At 43.7% G+C, this 20,902-nt stretch overlaps 1 protein-coding gene across 29 annotated transcripts in view; it reads right to left on the minus strand.

Moving 5' to 3' along the window:
* Window positions 1-12,041, minus strand: part of BPTF (bromodomain PHD finger transcription factor) — a 67,941-nt gene extending 55,900 nt beyond the window's left edge. For 20 of the 29 annotated variants that reach the window (XM_083489736.1, XM_083489735.1, XM_083489747.1 and 17 more), the window contains exon 1: window positions 11,151-12,040. In XM_083489736.1, the coding sequence (XP_083345862.1) occupies window positions 11,151-11,817 (667 nt within the window). In that variant the 5' untranslated portion in view covers window positions 11,818-12,040. Of the gene's footprint in view, window positions 1-11,150 lie in introns of all 29 variants that reach the window. The other 9 variants (XM_083489748.1, XM_083489750.1, XM_083489739.1 and 6 more) reach the window with 2 other exon arrangements.
* Window positions 12,042-20,902: the final 8,861 nt, after the last annotated feature.

The following is a 20,902-nucleotide window of genomic DNA, read 5'->3' on the forward strand; positions in this document are numbered from 1 at the left end:
GTTTCCTTTGTTGTAAACCACTTTGAGAATGAATTTTATGTGGGAAAGCAGCATACAAATAAAATGAATGAATGACTTGCTGAGTGAATCACTTGGCCCAGATTTATTTCCAATCTTTCACTGGACTCCTGTCAATAACAAATGGTTGTCATGTCAAGGTCCCTACGAGGACAAAATTTAACTGGTAAAAAAGGCTACTGATTTCTTAAAGAACTCTTGAAATCCATATAATGTATGTGTCTATTAAAAGTGCAGAGGAAGGGGGAAATGCCATTGGCGGTGCTGTTATGAAACTACCCATATTATTTATTTAGATGGTTCAAGGTTCACTCAACAATTACTTCAGATTATTCAAAGCTTATTCTGGAGCATCAGGCATAGTCCATGCTTCCCATGAGGGGGCAACACAAAAATGGGCTGTTTCAGTGGTGGCTTCCTGGCTGTGGAATGCTCTCCCCAAGGAGGCTCCCCTGGTGCCATTTTTAATGATCCTTAGGAGCCAAGCAGTGTTAGAAACTCAGATATATAAGTTAGGTGCCAAATGGCACCTGGGCTCGAGGTTACGGTTGCCACAACGGAGTATCTATTCGCCAGAAGGTTTGACTAGATGGCCCTCAGCATCCCTTCCAACACTACAATTATATGATTCTATGATCTCAGCTACATTGCTTGATTGTACAGTGGTGCCTCGCAAGACGAAAAGAATCCGTTCTGTGATTCTCTTCGTCTAGCGGTTTTTTCGTCTTGCGAAGCAAGCCCATTGACGGATTAGTGGATTAGCGCTATTAGCGGCTTATCGGATCAGCTGATAAGCGGCTTAGCGGCTTAGATAAGGGGGGAAGGGGGGAAAACCCGCAAGAACTCGCAAGACATTTTCGTCTTGCGAAGCAAGCCCATAGGAGATTTGTTTTGCGAAGCACCTCCAAAACGGAAAACTCTTTCGTCTAGCGAGTTTTCCGTCTTGCGAGGCATTCGTCTTGCGGGGCACCACTGTAGCTTGCTCTTACAACAATCCACTGGTCCCCAGTATGCAAGAGGAAGTAACACACAGGGGAAACGGAAATAGTATTAACTATGAACTAAGGCAGAGGTTTTTTAAACAGTGGTTGCCAACCTGGCACCCAAAAATCTCCATAGTCTCAACCGGACCCGCACCAGTAGCAAAACGTGCCTGGCACCTGGGGAATTTCAAACACTGGAGCCAAGTAAAAAAAAAAATTTTTTTTTTTACCAGGGCTTTTGGTCTTTAATTTGAAGGGCTTCAAGTAATTGTGGCCTATTTTAGTGCAGCAGGATCTGTAAGACCAGTCCTTTATTTGTAGAGATGCGTTGTTTAGGTTTTCATTGGTTGTGCTTTTTAAATTTGATTTTAGTGTTTATGATGTGTTTGTAAGTTGCTTTAGTTCACTTTTGTGAGAAAAGCAAATCATCATCATCCAGTTCAACTGCCTCAAATGATATTTAGTAGTTTTCCATTTTAAATAAAGTCTGGTTAAGATATCAAATGCTGGCCGAAGAGACATAATAAGCCTGGTGGCTTTCACCATTTTCCTAAACTTTAGTATCCATCACAGCCCTTGTTTAGGAGGACACCCCACGTCTATGGCGCCATATACTTTTCCAAAGTTAATATTCTGACCTTCTTAGCTTTTGGTCGGTGGGGGAAGACGATTCCAAATAACTCCAACACAATAATTCTTTAAAAACCACCACTTTCTTGAAGTGATAATGAACTTTTTCATGAGGAGGCAACTACATTCATTTTGCACTTGTAATGTGCCTGTGAGTTATTCAAGGTATTGATTTGTCAATAAATTACTGCAAAATTTGGGACAGACTACAGTGGGGAATCTTGTGTTTCAATTTTATCAATCCCACACAAAAATAAAGCTCCCTGGGCTTATCACGTGAGGACTATCACGTGAGAAAGCTATAATAGCTCTTAAGTGGTCAGTGATGTCCTATTCACATGTGCACGTTCTGTAGTACTGGAACGTTTGCACAGTTAGAAATCAAGAGGTCAAACTTAGAGCTGGTGCCTGTTCAGAACTTAGCAACTGCCAAGTTTACAAGTGTGAGTGGCCCAGCAAAAACAACCCTACAGAGTTTATATTTTGTGTCTCATTGCCTCAGACACAATGATTTTTAATAGACTCAACTCAGTTCATACATTCAGCTGTCAGCCATGAAATATTCAATAATTTAAAAAATCATCAACAGCTAAGTGTGTGAACCAGGTCTTTTGAGAGTTCACATACCATGTGCTTTATACTACACATACATGGTAACAGAACAGAACAGATTTAACAATTTATAAGCAAAAAAACCAACAAGTATTTTTATCACTGTTATTATTGTTGCTAGTACTATCACATGCCCTTTGCTAGCAGGTCCCTGGACAGGTTACAACAATTTAAAATTCATAACTAACCATTAAAACAAACGTCAGTCACAAGAATAGGGTGGATCCTGAAAACACACATCTTAGACCAGGATAAAGAGGTGCATCTTCAGCATTTGCCAAAAGCTATACAGTGAAGCTGCCAGATGCAATTCTGTGCAGAGAGAATTCTACAGTTAACCTGGAAACAGGATGCATCCTGATTTAAACCTGATAATATATCTTGTGGGGGGGGGGAGCACAGATACTTAGCATAACGTACACTCAACATAGCTATGACTCTGCACTTTAAATTCTGCTACAGCTGACTATAGAAATTAGGGCAGAGCCAACAGCTGCCCTACTGGTTCACAAAACAAAGCTCTGAAAAAAAGCACTCCAAGTTATTATTTAATTCACGTTATGAGGCTAGTTTGGTTGTGGGTCTTTAGTGTAATAGACTTCAGGACATGACAGGGTTATCAGGGTTCCAGATTTGAGAACTATTAGCAACAGGGTTGTCTGCCATATAAAGCTTAATAAAAACAATATAATCATGGCCAATCTCTTAAATTTGATGGGAGGCTAAAGACTGTAAAAATCTTTCAATTAACCGGGATACTTATTTTGATGAGGCTTTAGTTACACGAAAGTCCTGAATGAGAATGCACATTCCCTGATATACAGAGATATACCCAGCCAGTTTAACAAGATGAAGATGTTCAAAGGGAAATGTGTACCCAGGCACACACCTGCATGAGTACTGTATGCAAAATTTCCTTTTAGGATTTGAGCAATTAAACTTCAGATCTAATGCCAAGTTTAGGCAATATAGATGTGAACTTATATAAATATGTATTTGCTTCTTGCACTTTTAAGTTCTGCCTCCTCTTGTGTGACCTTCTGTAATCTTTATCATCACAAACAGCACATCAAGTGCAATATATATACAAAGGGGAATGCCTATTGGTTTTCCCATAACTCTGCACTCCTCTTTCCTGGCGAATCATCAAATCTGCATTTTAGACATCTTTCAGAAATTCTGCAAGAAGTTTAAAACTTCTGCATTTTGACAGCTAGGGCTAAGTCTGCAATGAATGAATGAGATTTCATTTTGTGCACTTCAGCTTGTTTTACATGCTTTTATTTACTTTTGGTACACTACCAGTTATCCACTTTCAGTCTTTGGATAGGATTAGCAGCAGGTTTTTAAAAAATGTTATCTTAATATACACTGAAGACATGTTATTTCAAAGCCTCATGTGCACATCAGAATACCAAGCCACTCATAGTTTGAGGATCAGTCCTAGAATGATTAGCAGACTAAGATTTCTGGTCATCAACAAAGAAAGGTAATCTTAAAATCTCTTTAACGGAACACACACAAGGAATGAAAGCTCACAAATGCTAAAAATATACATGCATTCTTTGCAAAGAAAACATGCTAAACCATGGTTTAGCACAGGCATAGGCAAACTCTGGCCCTCCAGATGTTTAGGACTACAATTCGCATCACGCCTGACCACTGGTCCTGTTACCTAGGGATGGTGGGAATTGTAGTCCCAAACATCTGGAGGGCCAGAGTTTGCCTATGCCTAGTTTAGCATGACATGAACAAGCCACAGTGAACCTAAGGTTTACAAACGCACATCCCCCTCCTGGGTTGTCATTAAGAAATTGTGAAGCTTTCAGTGTGGAAAAATGTGGTTTGTCAAGATGTCTAGAACAACGAACTGTGAGTAACATTAACTACTGTTAGTTTAAGACATTGATTATGCACCCCTCCCCCCACACGTTCAGAGAAGGTGCTGATATTCTGATCCGTACCGTCTTTTCAGTCGCCTTTCACAAGTTACCCACGTTACAAGTATTCTTAGATAGCCAACCTACATTTAAAAATAAACTTTCTAGTGCTCTTGTGAAGAAACTCTTAAGGTATTTACAAACCACAAGCCATGCAAGATTTGCATGGATCAAGGGTACCTTATGGGCTGCCTTCTCCTGCATTAATGTAACTACCGAATGAGGCCTTGCTTCATCTCCTGCCACCATCTGAGGTGCAGTTTATTTTAATTCATTCATACCAAAATACTAAAATTTATACTCTGTTTTTCCTTTCCAAAAGAAGTTGCTCAAAGCAGCTGACAAAAGTATTTAAAAAGCACAAAAATAAAATAATAATCCACCTTTTAAAAAACCTAACCATTGCACAAACCATTACTAAAAGCAACATCGAAGAACAAAAAGGAGGAAGAGCTGGAGCTTGCAACAAACAACTTACATAAAGCAACAGCAGACACAAAGGCTTGTTTAAAAAGAAACATCCTCAATTCCTGGCAAAGTACGAAGAGGGAGGAAGATAAGCTAACCTCTTAGAGGAGGGAGTTCCACATCTAAGGTACTGTCACAGAGAATGCCCGAATAAGCATATAACTAATGCAGAAAGGGATGTGGCCAGGTGTGACAGTGACTGTAAGAGGAATGGAAAAGCTGATGCACCAGCCAAAGCTGGGTAAAAGCACTTTTGGTGGCATCTTAAAACAAGGCCAAGTACAGGAGTACTTCGAAACTATGAATTTGATTTTGTAAGGGGAGTGCAATCAAGGCCAAAATGGGCTGGCGTCCTATTCAAATAAACTGTTATTTAATCCAAGCCTTTTTTGAATGAAAGCTTTAATTACATGCCTACCGATTTATGTCATGTGACAGTTAAGTTGGGTGTTCTCATGGATTGTGAAGAGCGTTTTCACTTCCGCAATGAAAATTCTCGGGGAGGTTCAATGGACCTCAGAAGAGTGCATACAACGTAACAGAGCAGCACCCCTAACCTTAGCTCAGCGCAGAGTGATATATATTGCAACTGACATGCCACTTGTGCAAAAGGTAATCAAATACTGGAAGGCATCCCTGCCCACTTCTGGCAGAAGCCCTACTAATTCTGTGTGATGTGACCATAGGACGTGCAACCGTTTGTGGAGTTTTTCAGTCAAAGTGAGTGAAGTTTAATCAACAATAGGCATAACCATGCCCACTGTGATCCTGAATGACAACTGCGACATATCAGTGTGAACAGAGCACCAGTTGATAAAGTGTAACTTTTAAACAGCTCTCTTCTTCCACCCCCAGCCTTTACACCATTTTCCAAGGAGTGCATTGTTGAGGCCACGGAATGGATTACTAAAGCTTTGTAATGTTGCAAAAATACAAGCTTGCACATTAATCCCCTGCTCTGCTTACCAAGATGTGCTATTTCTCCATTGACATTTACACTTACCATGGTTAGCTTGAATAGCACTTTGAAAAGCTGCCTTCTAACAAACTCTAGTTTGAAGGAGTCTTAACACTGCCTGTGAAAAGCAAACGGAGGGAGAACTTGTATGCAAAGCGGGGAAGGAAAGAGCTTGTAAGTCTATAAGGCACATATTACCACAACACTGGGCCACTGTTGTACAGTGCTCACTGGCATAATGTAAATCAGGCATAGGCAAACTCCGGCCTTCCAGATGTTTGGGACTACAACTCCCATCATCCCTAGCTAACAAGACAGGTCAGGGATGGTGGGAATTGTAGTCCCAAACATCTGGAGGGCCGGAGTTTGCCTATGCCTGTTGTAAATTTTACATTTACTCAGAATTATTTTCCAGAAACATCAAATTCTCAGTAAAGGTAAAGGAACCACTGACTGTTAGGTCCAGTTGTGAACGACTCTGGGGTTGCGGTGCTCATCTCGCTTTACTGCCTGAGGGAGCCGGCGTACAGCTTCCAGGTCATGTGGCCAGCATGACTAAGCTGCTTCTGGCGAACCAGAGCAGCACAAGGAAACGCCATTTACCTTCCCGCCAGAGCAGTACCTATTTATCTACTTGCACTTTGACGTGCTTTCGAATTGCTAGGTTGGCAGAAGCAGGGACCGAGCAACGGGAGCTCACCCTGTCGCAGGGATTCAAACTGCCAACCTTCTGATCGGCAAGCCCTAGGCTCTGTGGTTTAGACCACAGTGCCACCCGCGTCCCTTCACATTCTCAGTAGTGTTCGAAATTAGCTTTCGACCACTTGTGACCAAGTGAAGATGCCTGGGATGGTGCCTGCCATCTCCACCATCTGAGGATTACTGGATCTGGACTGTTTTCACACACTAATACCCCATCCTGTAGAACTCTATCCATTATATTTTATCTGAACAACTGGAATGCATTTCTGGAACCAAATTGCCTTTTCTGTGCAGCCTGAGCCGGAGCGGTCACCATTAAGACATCAGAATAGGCCAAAATATACATGGACTGTCTCTGACAGTCTTTTCTTCTTTAAGGTCTCAAAGCTCTTAACCTAGCTCAAGGTTGTCTCTTGAACTAGCCATGTGTTTAACTGAGAATCAATCAGTCAGTCCATCATTTGAAAAACAAGACTTTAGAGCTGTCTTGCCCCAAAATGGCAACTAGAAATTCCATTTTAGCAACTGCAACCTTGGTTTAAGGAGCCATTTGGCGCCTAGCTTATACACCTAAGTTTCTAACACTAATATCTATAGCATCAACACACATTCTAGGGTGTGTTTGTGTACAGTAGTGCCCCGCAAGACGAAAAACTCGCAAGACGAAAAACTCGATAGACAAAAGAGTTTTCCGTTTTTTGAGTCGTTCCGCAAGACGAATTTCCCTATGGGCTTGCTTCGCAAGACGAAACGTCTTGCGAGTTCTTGCGAGTTTGTTTCCTTTTTCTTAAAGCCGCTAAGCCGTTAATAGCCGCTAAGCCGCTAATAGCCGTGCTTCGCAAGACGAAAAAAACCACAAGACGAAGAGACTCGCGGAATGGATTAATTTTGTCTTGCGAGGCACCACTGTATGTGGGTGTGTGTGAACCAAGTAGTCAACAGGTAGATGCAATACTTGCCATCCAGTACACCATCACAACCAAAAGATTATGGTAGGGCCAAACAAACCATGTCATACCAGAAGCCAGCAGATTGCAGGTGCACACTGTTCAAGTTCACCTACCCTACTCTTCAGTTGTTCCCCATGAGGAGGAAACAAACTACAGCAGTAGATTAGCATTATGTTGCTTCTTGTTATCTCTAGGCCAGTGCTCTGGTTTGGTTCCTCCTTGTTCAGCAAAGAGGGGAGCAGCAGGGCAGGCATGATTTGACAAGTGTATACCACCTCGCTGCTGATGAACCAGGACAACAAAAACATAAGTAGCTACTGCACCCGATTGATGGACCATCATTGGCCATTGTAAAAACAAGGAAAGCCTGACACCAACTGTCAGAAAGAAGCAGCAGCCGCAAGAAATACCTGTAAAGTAAATCTGGCTGTTTTGTTTTAAGGGTCATTCCGTGTGAAGTGATTATATATGAAAATCTAAGAAAGCATATATATATATATATATATATATATATATATATATATACACACATATATACCGTATTTTCGCTCTATAACACGCACCCGACCATAACACGCACGTAGTTTTTAGAGGAGGAAAATCCGTAGGCATGCCACCCGTAGGCATTCCCTCCATAACACTCACAGACATTTCCCCTTACTTTTTAGGAGGAAAAAAGTGAGTGTTATGGTGCAAAAATACGGTATATATATATATATATATATATATATATAACCTTATGTCATCCAATTTCCTTAATATTTTGTACTTGTTGAATGATCAAAACTAACTTTAAATCTAAAATTTTAATATTTTATCTCATCCCGTTTTTGAGTTATGAGGGTTGGAAATTAAAAATAATAATAAATTGAAAATTTTGGTCTTGCCGGGCAAAAAACTAAGAACTCAGCTCAGAACTGAGATAACTCATGAAATGAAGTACAAACAATAATTCTTTCAAAGCATTAATTCTATCAAGCAATAGCAAGCTATCACTCTGCTTTTAGAACACATTTTTAAATGAAAAGCCTGACTAGCTTTTCAGATGCCTGAAAAATAACTGATATTATATTTTTAAGCCTAGTTTATTCTTTTATATCTTACTCCAAGAAGACCCATTTATCCTAAGTAGAACCCAGTAAGGCAGACATGTATGTACTCTCTCTCTCTATATATATATATTGATCTCATTGAGATCCCAAGATGAAATTTTGCAGGTAGCGCTTAGAAATATTAAATAATCAATACATTTTTTGGATTTTGTAAACATATTTTTAATCACTTTTTAAAATTTTGCAACTTAACTTTAAAATGTAAAGTAAGGTGATCATGTGACATATCATATTAAAGCCAATGATGTTCTGAAGAGATTGGTATTTTTAGTCTTGACATATCTCAGTTCTAGGTTGAGACTGTAAGGTTTTTGTGTAGACCAAAACTGCCAATTTTTTGAAATTTCAAACCCTCATAACTCAAAAACAGGATGGGATAAAAAATTTAAAACTGAAATCTGGGACCCTCTCTTATACTACTTTTAGGAAACTGAAAGTGGAAGCAATATAAAATGGTAAGGTAAATGTGATTGGATCACCTGATATGGAATGACCCTTAACACCAACTCTTAACTCTTTTTAAAAAAGTTAGAATAATCACTGTATGTGTGTGAAAAAGTCATCTCCACTGCAAGACATCAAATATCTATCAATGGCACAATGTTAGCATACAACACAAATTAGATACAAAACAGTACATATTTTAATTTGGGTATGATTCAGTTTCTGAACTGATCTGATTAACATTAACACTTAACATTTTAGAACTGTGTTAAGAGTTTATTCAAATCCATTCAGAAACTGAATCATATCCAAATTAAAATATACACATTAGAAGCACACTAAACAGCACTAACATTTGCTTTCCTACAGGTGAACAATTATTAAGGTCTCCTTGGATCAAAATTCAGTTCCTATGTTATCGATATAGAAAAATATTATTAGTACTATGAAATAATCCCTTGCCATTGAAAAGCAACAGTGAAGGGAAAAACCACAGCTAGGAACCATTACAACAAAACTTTAAACTTGTTCATGCAGTGTTCACTCTCATATTGTGAATTAGGAAAGCTTGCCTTTATAAAAGCACCTTAACAAGAAACAAAATTAACTGCCTCTTGGAAAACTCAAAATCCATTTTAATATAGAGAACTGCGTCTTTTGATGTTGTGATACAGATGAAAAATGGGTCCAATTTTCCCCCATAACTTTCACACAGCCACTGTACTATACAGGCATATTTAGTAAAATATAAGCTATTTCAATATTCCACACTGGGGTTGTCCTTGTCAAACTGTAAAAGCACAGAACTGTCATATCAATCACATCTACCAATATATGTCCCAATCCTGATTGTTTACATACTTGATAAAACACATGCAAGTATATAAAAATAGTTGCCACCAAATAAGGAAAGTTAAGTGTGTAAGATTTTATGCAATAATATTTTGCTGGATTAAATATACCTTTTTAAATAAAACCCCCAAAACATTCTTAAAATGCCAGAAGTTCAGCATGATCCATACTACAATCAAACTCTTATAACAAGTTTTAAAAAGTTGAATATAATTTCTTCCAATGGTTGAACTGGCAAGGTCACCGTAAAATTAAAAACCACAAGCTCTCTTTAAAACAAGCTGGAAGCAAACACTGCTGCATAACAAAAATTGGTAAATGAAAATGAATAAAGAAAGAAAGAAAGAGATATCCATTTGAATGTTTTCAATTACTACAAATACATGTGATGGGCTTGCACGCGATGATTTAAACCATACTGCGCTTCCGCCAATAATTTGATCTCTATTCCCAACGCACTGCTTTCCTTTGTAAACAAAAACACCACCCCCTAGTTTTGCACAAAGTCAAGAGTCTGCAAGATACTCCCCCACCTTCCCCAAGCATCACATGCATGCTCCCTTTCCCCTGCTATTTCGCTCAGCCCCAATTGATTCTTCCAAGACAGTGGTTCCCAATTAGCTGATTACTGAGGACCCCCTATTTTTCAAGAGCCACGGACACCCCAGCCCACCCTCGCTTTGCAACATGTTGATGCTTTGCAAAGCAATTCCGTGCACAAAATGTGGGGCAGCCCCTAATAAGCAAAAGAGTTTAGGTATACTAAGAAAAGGACAACAGGCCGTAAAATATGTGATATTACCATGCAAAAAAGACAAAAAAATAGTTGGGGGGTAGGGCAAAGGATGGGGCGGTGGATCCCGTGGACCCCCATTGTAATGACCGTCTATTTTTCAAGAGCCACGGACACCCCCCCTCCCCGCTTTGGAACATGTTGATAACTCCATGGTGGCTGCCTCTGCAAAACAATTCCCTGCACAAAATGTAGGGTAGTCCCTAAGAAGCAAAGGAGTTTTGGTATGCACTAAAAACAGCAACAAACAACAACAGCAGGCCATAAAATGTGTGATATTACCATGCACAAAAATGACCAAAAAAATTAGAGACAAGGGAGGCAACGAATGGGGCCCCTAACTGGGAACCCCTGTTCTCAGACCATGTTTGCCATCTCTTCCTGCGAACAAGTAGCCCAGGATTGCTATTTATTTTCTCTCTCTCTCAAGTTCTGCCACTGTGGCTTCCCTCACCTTGCCCTCTTCTTGCAGGAGCCCCTCGCTTCCCTTCTCCCCACATCTGCCCCCCTTGCCGCGCGCATCCCCGTGACGGAGGGGGGGGGGTTCAGCACCACCCCATTAACCCCCACCCCCCTAAAACAAAAACCCGTCCACCACCCCTTCCCTAAGGCGATGGGCTCCGGGGTGGAACAAGTGGGGGCGACCCCCCACCCCGGGCCCTAGACACCCCCCCCCCGCTCGCCGTACCCGGGGTGCTGCTGTAGGTGCTGTGGCTCTTGAAGCTGCTCTCCGTGCAGTAGCTGGCGTCGTCGTCCTCGTCCTCCTCCATCTCTTCGGGGTAATCCGAGTCGTCGTCGTCGTTCTCCTCCTCCTCTTCTTCCGCCACGGCCTCGTCTTCCCCGGAGTCGGGCTTCTCCCCGGACTCGCCTTCCTCGTCGTCGGACACGGCGCTCTCGTCCTCGTCGCTCTCATGGTCGTCGTAAACCACTTGGCTGCTGCGGCCGCTCCTCTTGGGAGCGGAGGAAGAAGCACCACCACCTGAGGCGGCGGCGGGCGCCCTGCTTTGGCTGCCTCCTCCTCCTCCTCCCGCCGCCGCCGCTCCAGCAGTAGCAGACCTGCCCCTGCCCCGGCCGCTATTGCCTCCCCCGCCAGGGGTGCTGCTGCTGCCGCCCTTCCTCCTGCCGCCTCCCCTGACTGAGGGGGAGGCCTGGGCAGCGGCGCCCCTCGGCTTGGGCCCTGCAGCCCCGGCAGCCTGGGCCGAGGCCGCCCACCTGCCCCGGCTGCTGCCCCTCAGGCGGGAGCGGAGTCCCCCGATAGGGCCCGGCGGCGGGGCTGCTGGAGCCGGGGTGCTCGCCCGAGCCGGGGCCGCCGCAGGCTGCTGGTGCTTGGGCGGCCTGCCTCGCCGGCCCCGCATCGCTGGGCGCTGGCCGAGAGCGCTGAGGGGGGAGGTGGTGTGTGCGCGCGCGAGGGCCTTCGGGTGGCTTTTCCGAGCGGGCGGTTGCGCTCTTTCTCCCCCGCCCCCCCCTCCCTCGCCGGGGAAGGAGGGCCTCCGGCGAGCCGCTCGGGCCGAGGGGCTTCAATGCGAAGGGCCGGCGTCCCGCTCGGGATCGCCGCCGGCCGCCATCTTGTTTCTTCGCCTGCTTGCCTCGGATCGCTCCGCTCCGACAGGGGGGAGGGAGGGAGGGAAGCGGCGGCAGGGCCGGAGCGGGTCACGTGGCCGGGCTTTGCCTGCGCTTCTCCGGGAGAGGCGGAAGGGGGCGCGCGAGAAGGGAGCTCGTTCGGGGATGATGCTGATGCTGCGGATGCTGCCGCCTGAGCTAGATCTTCTTTGCACCCGCGAAAAGCCGCGTCCAGAAAACACACGGGGCGCGATCGCTTTCACAGATAAGAGCTAAGCCGCGGTTGCTCATTTGTACACGCGATTTAAATGCAGCACGCATTGCAAACGGTCCCCTTCGCTTGTGTGTCCGAAAAAGGCCGCGTGTGTCTGAAACAGACAGATGGTTACCGGGGTTGCCAGATTGTTTCACCAGGGCACCCCGAAAGTTATTGTTAAAGGAAATTGCTGAGCTTTTTTTAAAAAAAACACCAAGTTCAATACCTTGCTACGCAAGCTTTTTTTAAAAGGCAACCCCCCAAGTCAAAAGAATCCCATGATTTTTCGATTGACTTGACTTTTTTTTTAAGGAAGATGCCAAAATTATTGAGCTATTTTTTTTGAAAAGAACATTCTTGAGCAATTTTTTTAGACAACGCCCCACCCAAGTTGTTCAGCTTTTTGTTTTTATTTTTTTGAGCACCCAAAAATCCTGCAAGTTTTCAATTGACTTGACTCAGAGCCAGAACAAAGCGCCACCCTTTCGGAAATCCCCACCCCCGGACATCAATTCCACCTTTGAAATCCCGTTGATGTCCGGGAAAATTCCCGGACGCATGGCTGCCCTATAATATTCATCTTGTACATGGCAGAGCTTTCCTACATCCTTGGACTCAGCCATAGGGCTGCAAATAAAACATTTGAAGCGTGTTTTAAGTGCAATATGCAATGTGACACTTGATGGCGATGGCAAACCTTATGGAAAATTTAATGTACTGTACATGTATTTTTAAAAACAAAACAAAAAAGCATTTTCAGAATGGTTTGTACATGTGTGTAGATTCCACCCTTGTTGAGCCTGATCTGCTCCTCAGTGGGCATCTCTTTCTTAGTTCATCTAAGAAACTATATTGAGCTTTAGAAGTGACTCTCTTAAGTCCAGGTATGGTATGGTGTGTCCCATTTTCTTTCCAACTATTGCCCTTATGGGGAACCTGTAGCCCTCCAGAAGTTCTTCTATTCCAACGCCTGTCATCCCTGGCCATGCTGATTGGGGCAGATGGGAGCTGGAGGGCACCACTTTGGCCCACCAACATCTAGAGAGCCACAGGCTCCTCATTCCCGTCCTATAGCCTCACAGTCCAGGAACGAGGAACCCGTGGCTCTCTAGATGTTGGTGGGCCAAAGTGGGGCCCTCCAGATATTGTGGAATTCGGCGTCTATTGCCCCTGACCGTGTTGGCAAAGGATGTTGGAAACAATGGGAAGGAAAGGGAAAGGAGAGGTTTAGATACACTCAGAAATGTGTCTAAATTCCACCCCTGGTCTGGGAGAAGAAGAGGAGGAGGAGTTTGGATTTGATATCCCGCTTTATCACTACCCGAATGAGTCTCAAAGCGGCTAACATTCTCCTTTCCCTTCCTCCCCCACAACAAACAACTCTGTGAGGTGAGTGGGGCTGAGAGACTTCAAAGAAGTGTGACTGGCCCAAGGTCACCCAGCAGCTGCATGTGGAGGAGCGGAGACGCAAACCCGGTTCCCCAGATTACGAATCTACCGCTCTTATCCACTACACCACTCTGGGAGGATGCCAGAGATCAAAGTCTCGGTCTGGCACACTGACATCAGAGCTACGTTTGCTGAACAAGGATGCTAAGGGAGGTGATACCTTTAGAGAGGGAAGCTTGGATCTCCCACTCGGACCTCAGAGTAACATTGAGAGAGTAGATCGAATCTATCCTATGGCTCATTGGACTCCCTCCAATAGGCCCTAGAATTACACTCTGAATGTACCCTCATAATATTTAGTTTGTAATATTTGGCATCAATAGAGAATGTCTTTCCAATGCAAATAGGAAATTCAGAGGGGCTGTTTCCCCGTCCCCTCCAGCCAACACACATCTAGTTGGGACCTTAGCAGAAGAAAAAAGCTAATTTGAGTCAAATGGCTAATGTGTATAGCAACAAGCCACTGGACACACTCACCACATCTCATGGAGAACATAGGGACCAAGGCCCCTTGCCCCCTCCCATTAAAATATTTGAGGTGGCTGCCCACCACCAAAGTTACAGGGCGTTGCCATTCAAATGGTGTCTGTGCCTTCCCCCCCCCTTCATTCAAGTTGGTAGTCCTGATGGATAATGTGTGCATCATCAGTCCAGGGAACTGAACACCTTTCCTAGTCACGATACAGTGGTTGCACTGGGTACCATGCTGCAAGCAGGGGGTGCCAAAACAATGCTGTAGAACGGAGCACGAGAGGTCAGGGGCACTGAATTTTAGCATTGCACAGGGTGCTGCTGAAATTTGAGAGACCTCTCCAACAAGCCTTTGAGAATGTGCGTGTCTCTGCGAGATTTTGCACCATCTCTGCCGTTTTGCATCATCTCCAATAAATGCACAAAAGCATGCCTACATATGCGCATTCCCCAAGGTGCGTTGGAGAACTCGCACTACCCCTAACATAAACAAAATAATGATTTGATAAATCAGCAAAATGATCAACAGCTTATTCCGCTTAACATATTGCTTATACAAACTGGCAAACAGATGTGTGATGACGAGCGAGCCTTTTAAATCTATAATTGACTCCAGTTGAGTTAAAGGACTGATAAACCACCATGTCTTCGGTATTTCACAGGCGTTTTGCCTTTTTATATATGCAATTTAATGAATGTTGGTTATAAAATCTTCTGGGCAGAGCAGTCCTATGGAGGAGGCGGTGAGGAAGACTCTATGGGGATGACCTGCACTGTTAGGCTTGTTCTGACCAGATCAGACACTGCTCTCCCATTTGTCTGGGAGGAGCAGCTTATTCTCCACCCCGTTCCCCTTTTGTGAGCTTCCTTCCCATTGAGTGTGCCCTCTCCAGGATTGGCAGTTTCGTAGCCGGGTTGGGGGCATGTGCAGGGAACTGGATGGCTTGGGACCCTGCAGACCCAAATCTTCCCCAAATGTTCAGGGATGTGCTCTTTTTCATCTGGTGCTGCCACTGAAGGCAGAGAGATGGTACCCTACAGACTCCTTGGGCTCAGCCAGCGACATTTCTAAAGCTCTCTCAGAGGTCTGCTACCTTGATGTATTTAAGTCATTAATGCTTTATATTTCCACCCGTTTCGGTTTTAAAATGATTTTGCTTGTTACTTTTAAAAATGTCCCCCTGCTACCCTCTGCTTTTCGCTGTCCACTTTACTACCAACATCTTTTATGTAAGGGAGTTGGTAGCAATTTGTCCCCTAGCTTTCTCTCGGTGCAGTACTCCTACATTAGGTGGATGTGGGAGAATTTAGGTGATTTCAACCAATGCTATTAAAAAGTAAATATAGAGACTGGCTCAAATCCATCCCTTCCACAGATTATGTTCATTTTTATAGTAACCCATACAGGCTTCTCAAGTCAGAATTGCTATCTGAAAACCAAAACCGGACTAGAAGCTCATTAGCCATGCAAAGTCTTTGCGGATAGCCCTTGTCCATAAATCAGCAGGTTAGAATAAAAACAAACACAAAATAAAATGTTGGACCTCCCTTTTCAGTCAATTGCATCTAGATGTGTAGCTTGCACTATACAGTGGTATCTCGGGTTACAAGACGCTTCAGGTTACAGACTCCGCTAACCCAGAAATAGTACCTTGGGTTAAGAACTTTGCTTCAGGATGAGAACAGAATCGCACAGCAGCGGCGCAGCGGCAGGCCCCATTAACTAAAGTGTTGCTTCAGGTTAAGAACAGTTTCAGGTTAAGAACGGACCTCCGGAACGAATTAAGTTCTTAACCTGAGGTACCACTGTATAGCACAAATAATTTGTCTCTCTCATTCAAGTGTTGGAACAGTAAATACATTTAGTGGTAGTATTCCACTAAGTTTTACTCAGGGTAGACCCACTGACATTAATGGGTGGCATTCAGTGTAGTGTTAGGTGAGGTTAACTGTTAACCCAACAAGACTAGCTCCTAACCCTCCAGAGCAATTTTATGTGGCACAGCAAGGCAGGGAGAAGCTGGGAAAGTCCTTCCACATGAGCAGACCTCAAGCACACAAGAACTTAGCTGAATTTCACCCAATGACCCTAGTCTGGTCATATTCATGAATTTAAATGGGTCTACTCAGAGCAAAACATAGCACATTTTCAAAATACAGCAGTCTTTGAAAACAGGTCAGATTTTGAATGGTTATCCCCCTCTGCCTGCCACACCCCATATGGCCTTGGATCCCATCTGCACCCTTCAATTCCAGAACTGCCATAATCAATGACAGGACATTAGATCTGGAAAAGAGACATGTTAAATTGTCTTCAGGGTTAACTGTAGATCTTTTGATCACACAGATCAGATTGTTAATCATTTTTGGAGGCAGGAATATTTTGACCCCTGAATAGCTTAAACTATGTGAGATTAGGTTTCCATTTCACAGAACGTTATCATTAGACTCACCTGTACAAGTCATCACAGTTTATTCTGCAAGTATCTTCTTGAGGCCTGCTGTCTGCTTGCTCTACACTTGCAGCCTTGTGAAGATCAGGAATTCCTATATTCTGTCGTAGACCACTATTCTGGTTAACTTGCAGTTCTACCACAACATGGCCACCACATGGGGAGGGTATTATTAAAGGTGATTCAGTTAACAAATTTTCAAGGAGCGGCTCCACCCACATCGTTCTCCCCGGACACTGAGGTCCAGCGCCAAGGGCCTTCTGACGGTTCCCTCACTGCGAGAAGCCAAGTTACAGGGAACCAGGTAGAGGGCCTTCTCGGTAGTGGCGCCCGCCCTGTGGAATGCCCTCCCACCAGATGTAAAATAGAGCAACACCAGACTTTTAGAAGACATCTGAAGGCAGCCCTGTTTAGGGAGGCTTTTAATGTTTGATGTATTACTGTATTTTAATATTTTGTTGGAAGCCACCCAGAGTGGCTGGAGAAGCCCAGCCAGATGGGTGGGATATAAATAATAAATTATTATCATTATTATTAGGGAGACAAGATGCACAAACCTTGCATGCTACCTGCTCCTGAGTTGCACTTTCCCCTAGTCTTCCTGCAAAGGTGTACAAAAGTTGAATTCCAATTATTAATATAGCAACTGATTACCTGCAGATGCTGTCCTTTATAGCTTTGTTGGCAAAGGCTACTGCAGAGCTTTCCAAACTTTTCGTGTTGGTGATGCACTCTTTAGATATGCGTAATTTCGCGACGTGGTAATTCAGTTTTACTAGCAAACCAAAGGTTAAACAAACCCCTTTCCAGCCCCGGGAGGAACTTGGGGAGCATTTGTATGACACACCTACACACTGCAGCCAAGCTCTGGGCTACTGGGTAAACCTCACAATGATACAACCCACTCCAAGGGAGTTTGACATTTAACAATATCATCAGGGTTCAGCTACAATGGGTTAGAAAGATCCACAGGTACCCTTATGGTTTTAGAAGGGTGTGTGATCTGACAAGAGACCTCCCACAAACTTAAGGCAGGCAAGTCATTTTCAATATACTCAAATGTCAGAAAATAGTATTTCCCTTTTGTCAGGGAACTGCCATCAGTACTGGAGGGAGAGCACAAAAGCCAGAGGGATTCCAGAGAGCGTCCAGGGATCGGGAGAAGCAGCCCATCTTCTGGAGAAGAGAATCAGCGTAGCACCAGTGGAGAAGGGGGGCATGTGGGGGAAGTGGTGAGGCGGTCCCATGACTCCTTGCCTGGGACCAGTGGGGAGAGTAGGGGTCCTCCGTTGCCCATGCCCTCCCTGCGCAGAAGGCTTTCGCGCAGAGAGACTAGGCGTCAAAGAGCTTCTTTGCTGGAAGAAGTTTAAGAAACGCCCACTCATGGATTCTGCCAGCGACTGAGTCAGCCACGGGCGAGTGGCAGTCCGGACAGATGAGGTTCTCTTTGGCAGCCCAGCCAGGTGTTTGCATCCAGCCAGGGAGATAGGTACTTGCTTACGCATGAGCAACCCCTTAGAAACCATTACACCTTTTCCCCTCCCTTCCCTGAAAAATCTGCTTGGGAGGGATGAGGGGCTCCTCAGAATAGTTCAAGAATAGTACAAGTGGCCTGGTGGAAAAAATACTGGCAAAAGTCATCTCGCAGCCTTCCACTTGTTGAAGCATTCATCAGAGTGAAAGCCTGTGCATTTTTAAATCGACTCCCTAAGTGAATGATAGGACATTTTTGGATCCAACCCAATGTGATTACAACAAATTGTTGATGGTTGAGTAAAGCTATACAGCATTAATGTTTATAGCCACTTTCTTTTGTGTGGACAGTCAAGAATGACAATTTGTCATTCTGTCTGGATGCCAGAGTATTGGTTTGCGTGAAGTATATGAACCAAATCTTTGTTATCCACTCCTTTCAGGAAAAGGCATAGCGTTTTAGTAGAATATTGAGGCCAATCCTTTTGTTCTACCTATCACCAAATTCATTCTGGCGTTGCTATCTTTTCTAAGCGCTTCAACTTGATGCAATGCCTGGGGAAATGGCTAAGCTAAAGGACTTTCCATGTTCCAGTCTGCTGTTAAGCTCACATCCTCACTACTAGAAGATAGCCACCACTCAAAGGAAAGTTTAAGCAGCTCTTCAGAGATCTGAGGTGGTGTCTGTATGGAACATAGGTGTTCTAAATGATATATGAATCACCAAGATCTTCACACTCAACCTCCTTTGGTAATTTATGCAGCAATCAAAGCTTATCAGGTGGAAAATCAGGGACACTTGAAATGCAGAATACGGCCTCCAGCAGAATACTATCTGCAAATTTTGCAGCATTAAAAGCAGGCTGTAAGTTTTATGATGATTATCTGACAGCTGTACAAGGCTTTTGCAGCCTATCAGGCTTGCTTTTGTAAGACTGACATTTCCCGATAGCTCTGTTAAGGTACAAACAGTGCTTTTTCTAACTACAGCCATATCTTCTATTGCAAGCTGCAAATGACAAAGCTCATCTGATTTCCATTTTAATTATGAAGCGACTAATTCATGAGTAAACAAGAGGCCACAAATCTGTTTTTCTTTGTAGCACCACATTTTAACTCTGATTTGTCGATAAATGCATTTTTAAAGTCGCTTAGGTTTCCTGCGATGAACCACTGCCTCTAGGCTTTACCACATCATAAACAGAACATTGTTGTTGTTGTTTAGTCGTTTAGTCGTGTCCGACTCTTCGTGACCCCATGGACCAGAGCACGCCAGGCACTTCTGTCTTCCAACATTACAGCTCTCCTAACCCTAGAGAATGGTTACCATAATGCCTGAAGATAACAAAAAGGGACAGAGCACCACAGAACCTTCATCAGCAGCGAGTGGCAGGGAGTTGCAGGCAGGGTACACCTGGCTTCCCAATGTCAATGCCACTGAGAGGGGGAAGGACAAAGGATGGGTGTGTGAAAGATGGCAAGAGCCAACCCAATGCTTCTGCAGCAGGTTTATAAGCAAAAGGACCAGTGGTTGTCTACTGGCATATGGTATTCCCGTTGGGTTGACCCAGTTGATGGAATGCCAAAGACTTAAGTCAAAGCTGTCTTAACACAGCAAACTATTGGAACTTGATAATTTACTAAAATTACAGCATTTTGACCTAGTGCTGCATGTGGCTTCTGTATCATCTTCTATTCCCTCGTGCAGGCAGAAAAATAACACCATATCTAGACACTTAGCTTGTGTGCTTTTTGTTCCCAAGTAATTCACAATACCAGTTCTGGTGTACAGAGCTGAAAATTATGTTTTCAGGAGCATCTTTCCCCTGAGATGCTCAAAGCTCTTTCCTGGTTTGTTAGGCATGCCCTATTGAACAATGTTATCAGCATGGAAACTTGACCAATTAAGGCATGGACTGAAACTTTTTTTGTAATACTTCTTTCAATTGAGTTTTCCTTGTGGGAGACTCTACCTAAAGTATGAAGTTTCACGGTTTACAAGACTTTCTTTAGCAGGTTTTAGGAGCTAGAGTTATCTCTAAACTGTATTGTGTGTATTATGTATTATGCATGCAGTACAGTGATACCTCAGGTTACATATGCTTCAGGTTACATACTCCGCTAACCCAGAAATATTACCTCGGGTTACGAACTTTGCTTCAGGATGAGAACAGAAATCGTGCAGCAGCAGCAGCAGCAGGAGGCCCCATTAGCTAAACTGGTGCTTCAGGTTAAGAACAGTTTCAGGTTAAGAACAGACCTCCAGAACGAATTAAGTTCTTAACCCAAGGTACCACTGTACATTCAAGCTACTGACACCACTGACCTATAACGTTTATACTAGGTCTGAACTTTGCTGTTGTAATTTACTTTTCCTGTGTTAGATAGCTTGCAAACAAGTCTACAAGATTAAGTGTAAACAAGCTAAGACCTCTTTTAAGAAATGCATGTTGCTTTCCTAATGACACCCTCTTGTCTTTAGTGTATCTTAAAGTGGATCTGAGCTATAGTTTATACATATATACATGATATTCAGGTTGGATGTTGTAGTCGTAATGTAACTTACAGCAGCCTCTGCCATCCTGGTGCCCTTCAGATGTCAAAGGCTTCAAATCCCTCTGCCCCAGTCCAAAACATCTGGAAGGCACCAAGTTAGAAAAGACGGCCTTGAAGGGGTATCAGTACAGTTCACCAATGTGAATTCTGGTATTAATAAGCTTTTACAAGGTAGAACAGATGAGTCGGAATGCAAAGAGGGAGAAAAATGTCCACAGTAGA

This window comes from Podarcis liolepis, assembly GCF_965112155.1.
Source record: "Podarcis liolepis genome assembly, chromosome: 2".
Classification (NCBI taxonomy): domain Eukaryota; kingdom Metazoa; phylum Chordata; class Lepidosauria; order Squamata; family Lacertidae; genus Podarcis; species Podarcis liolepis.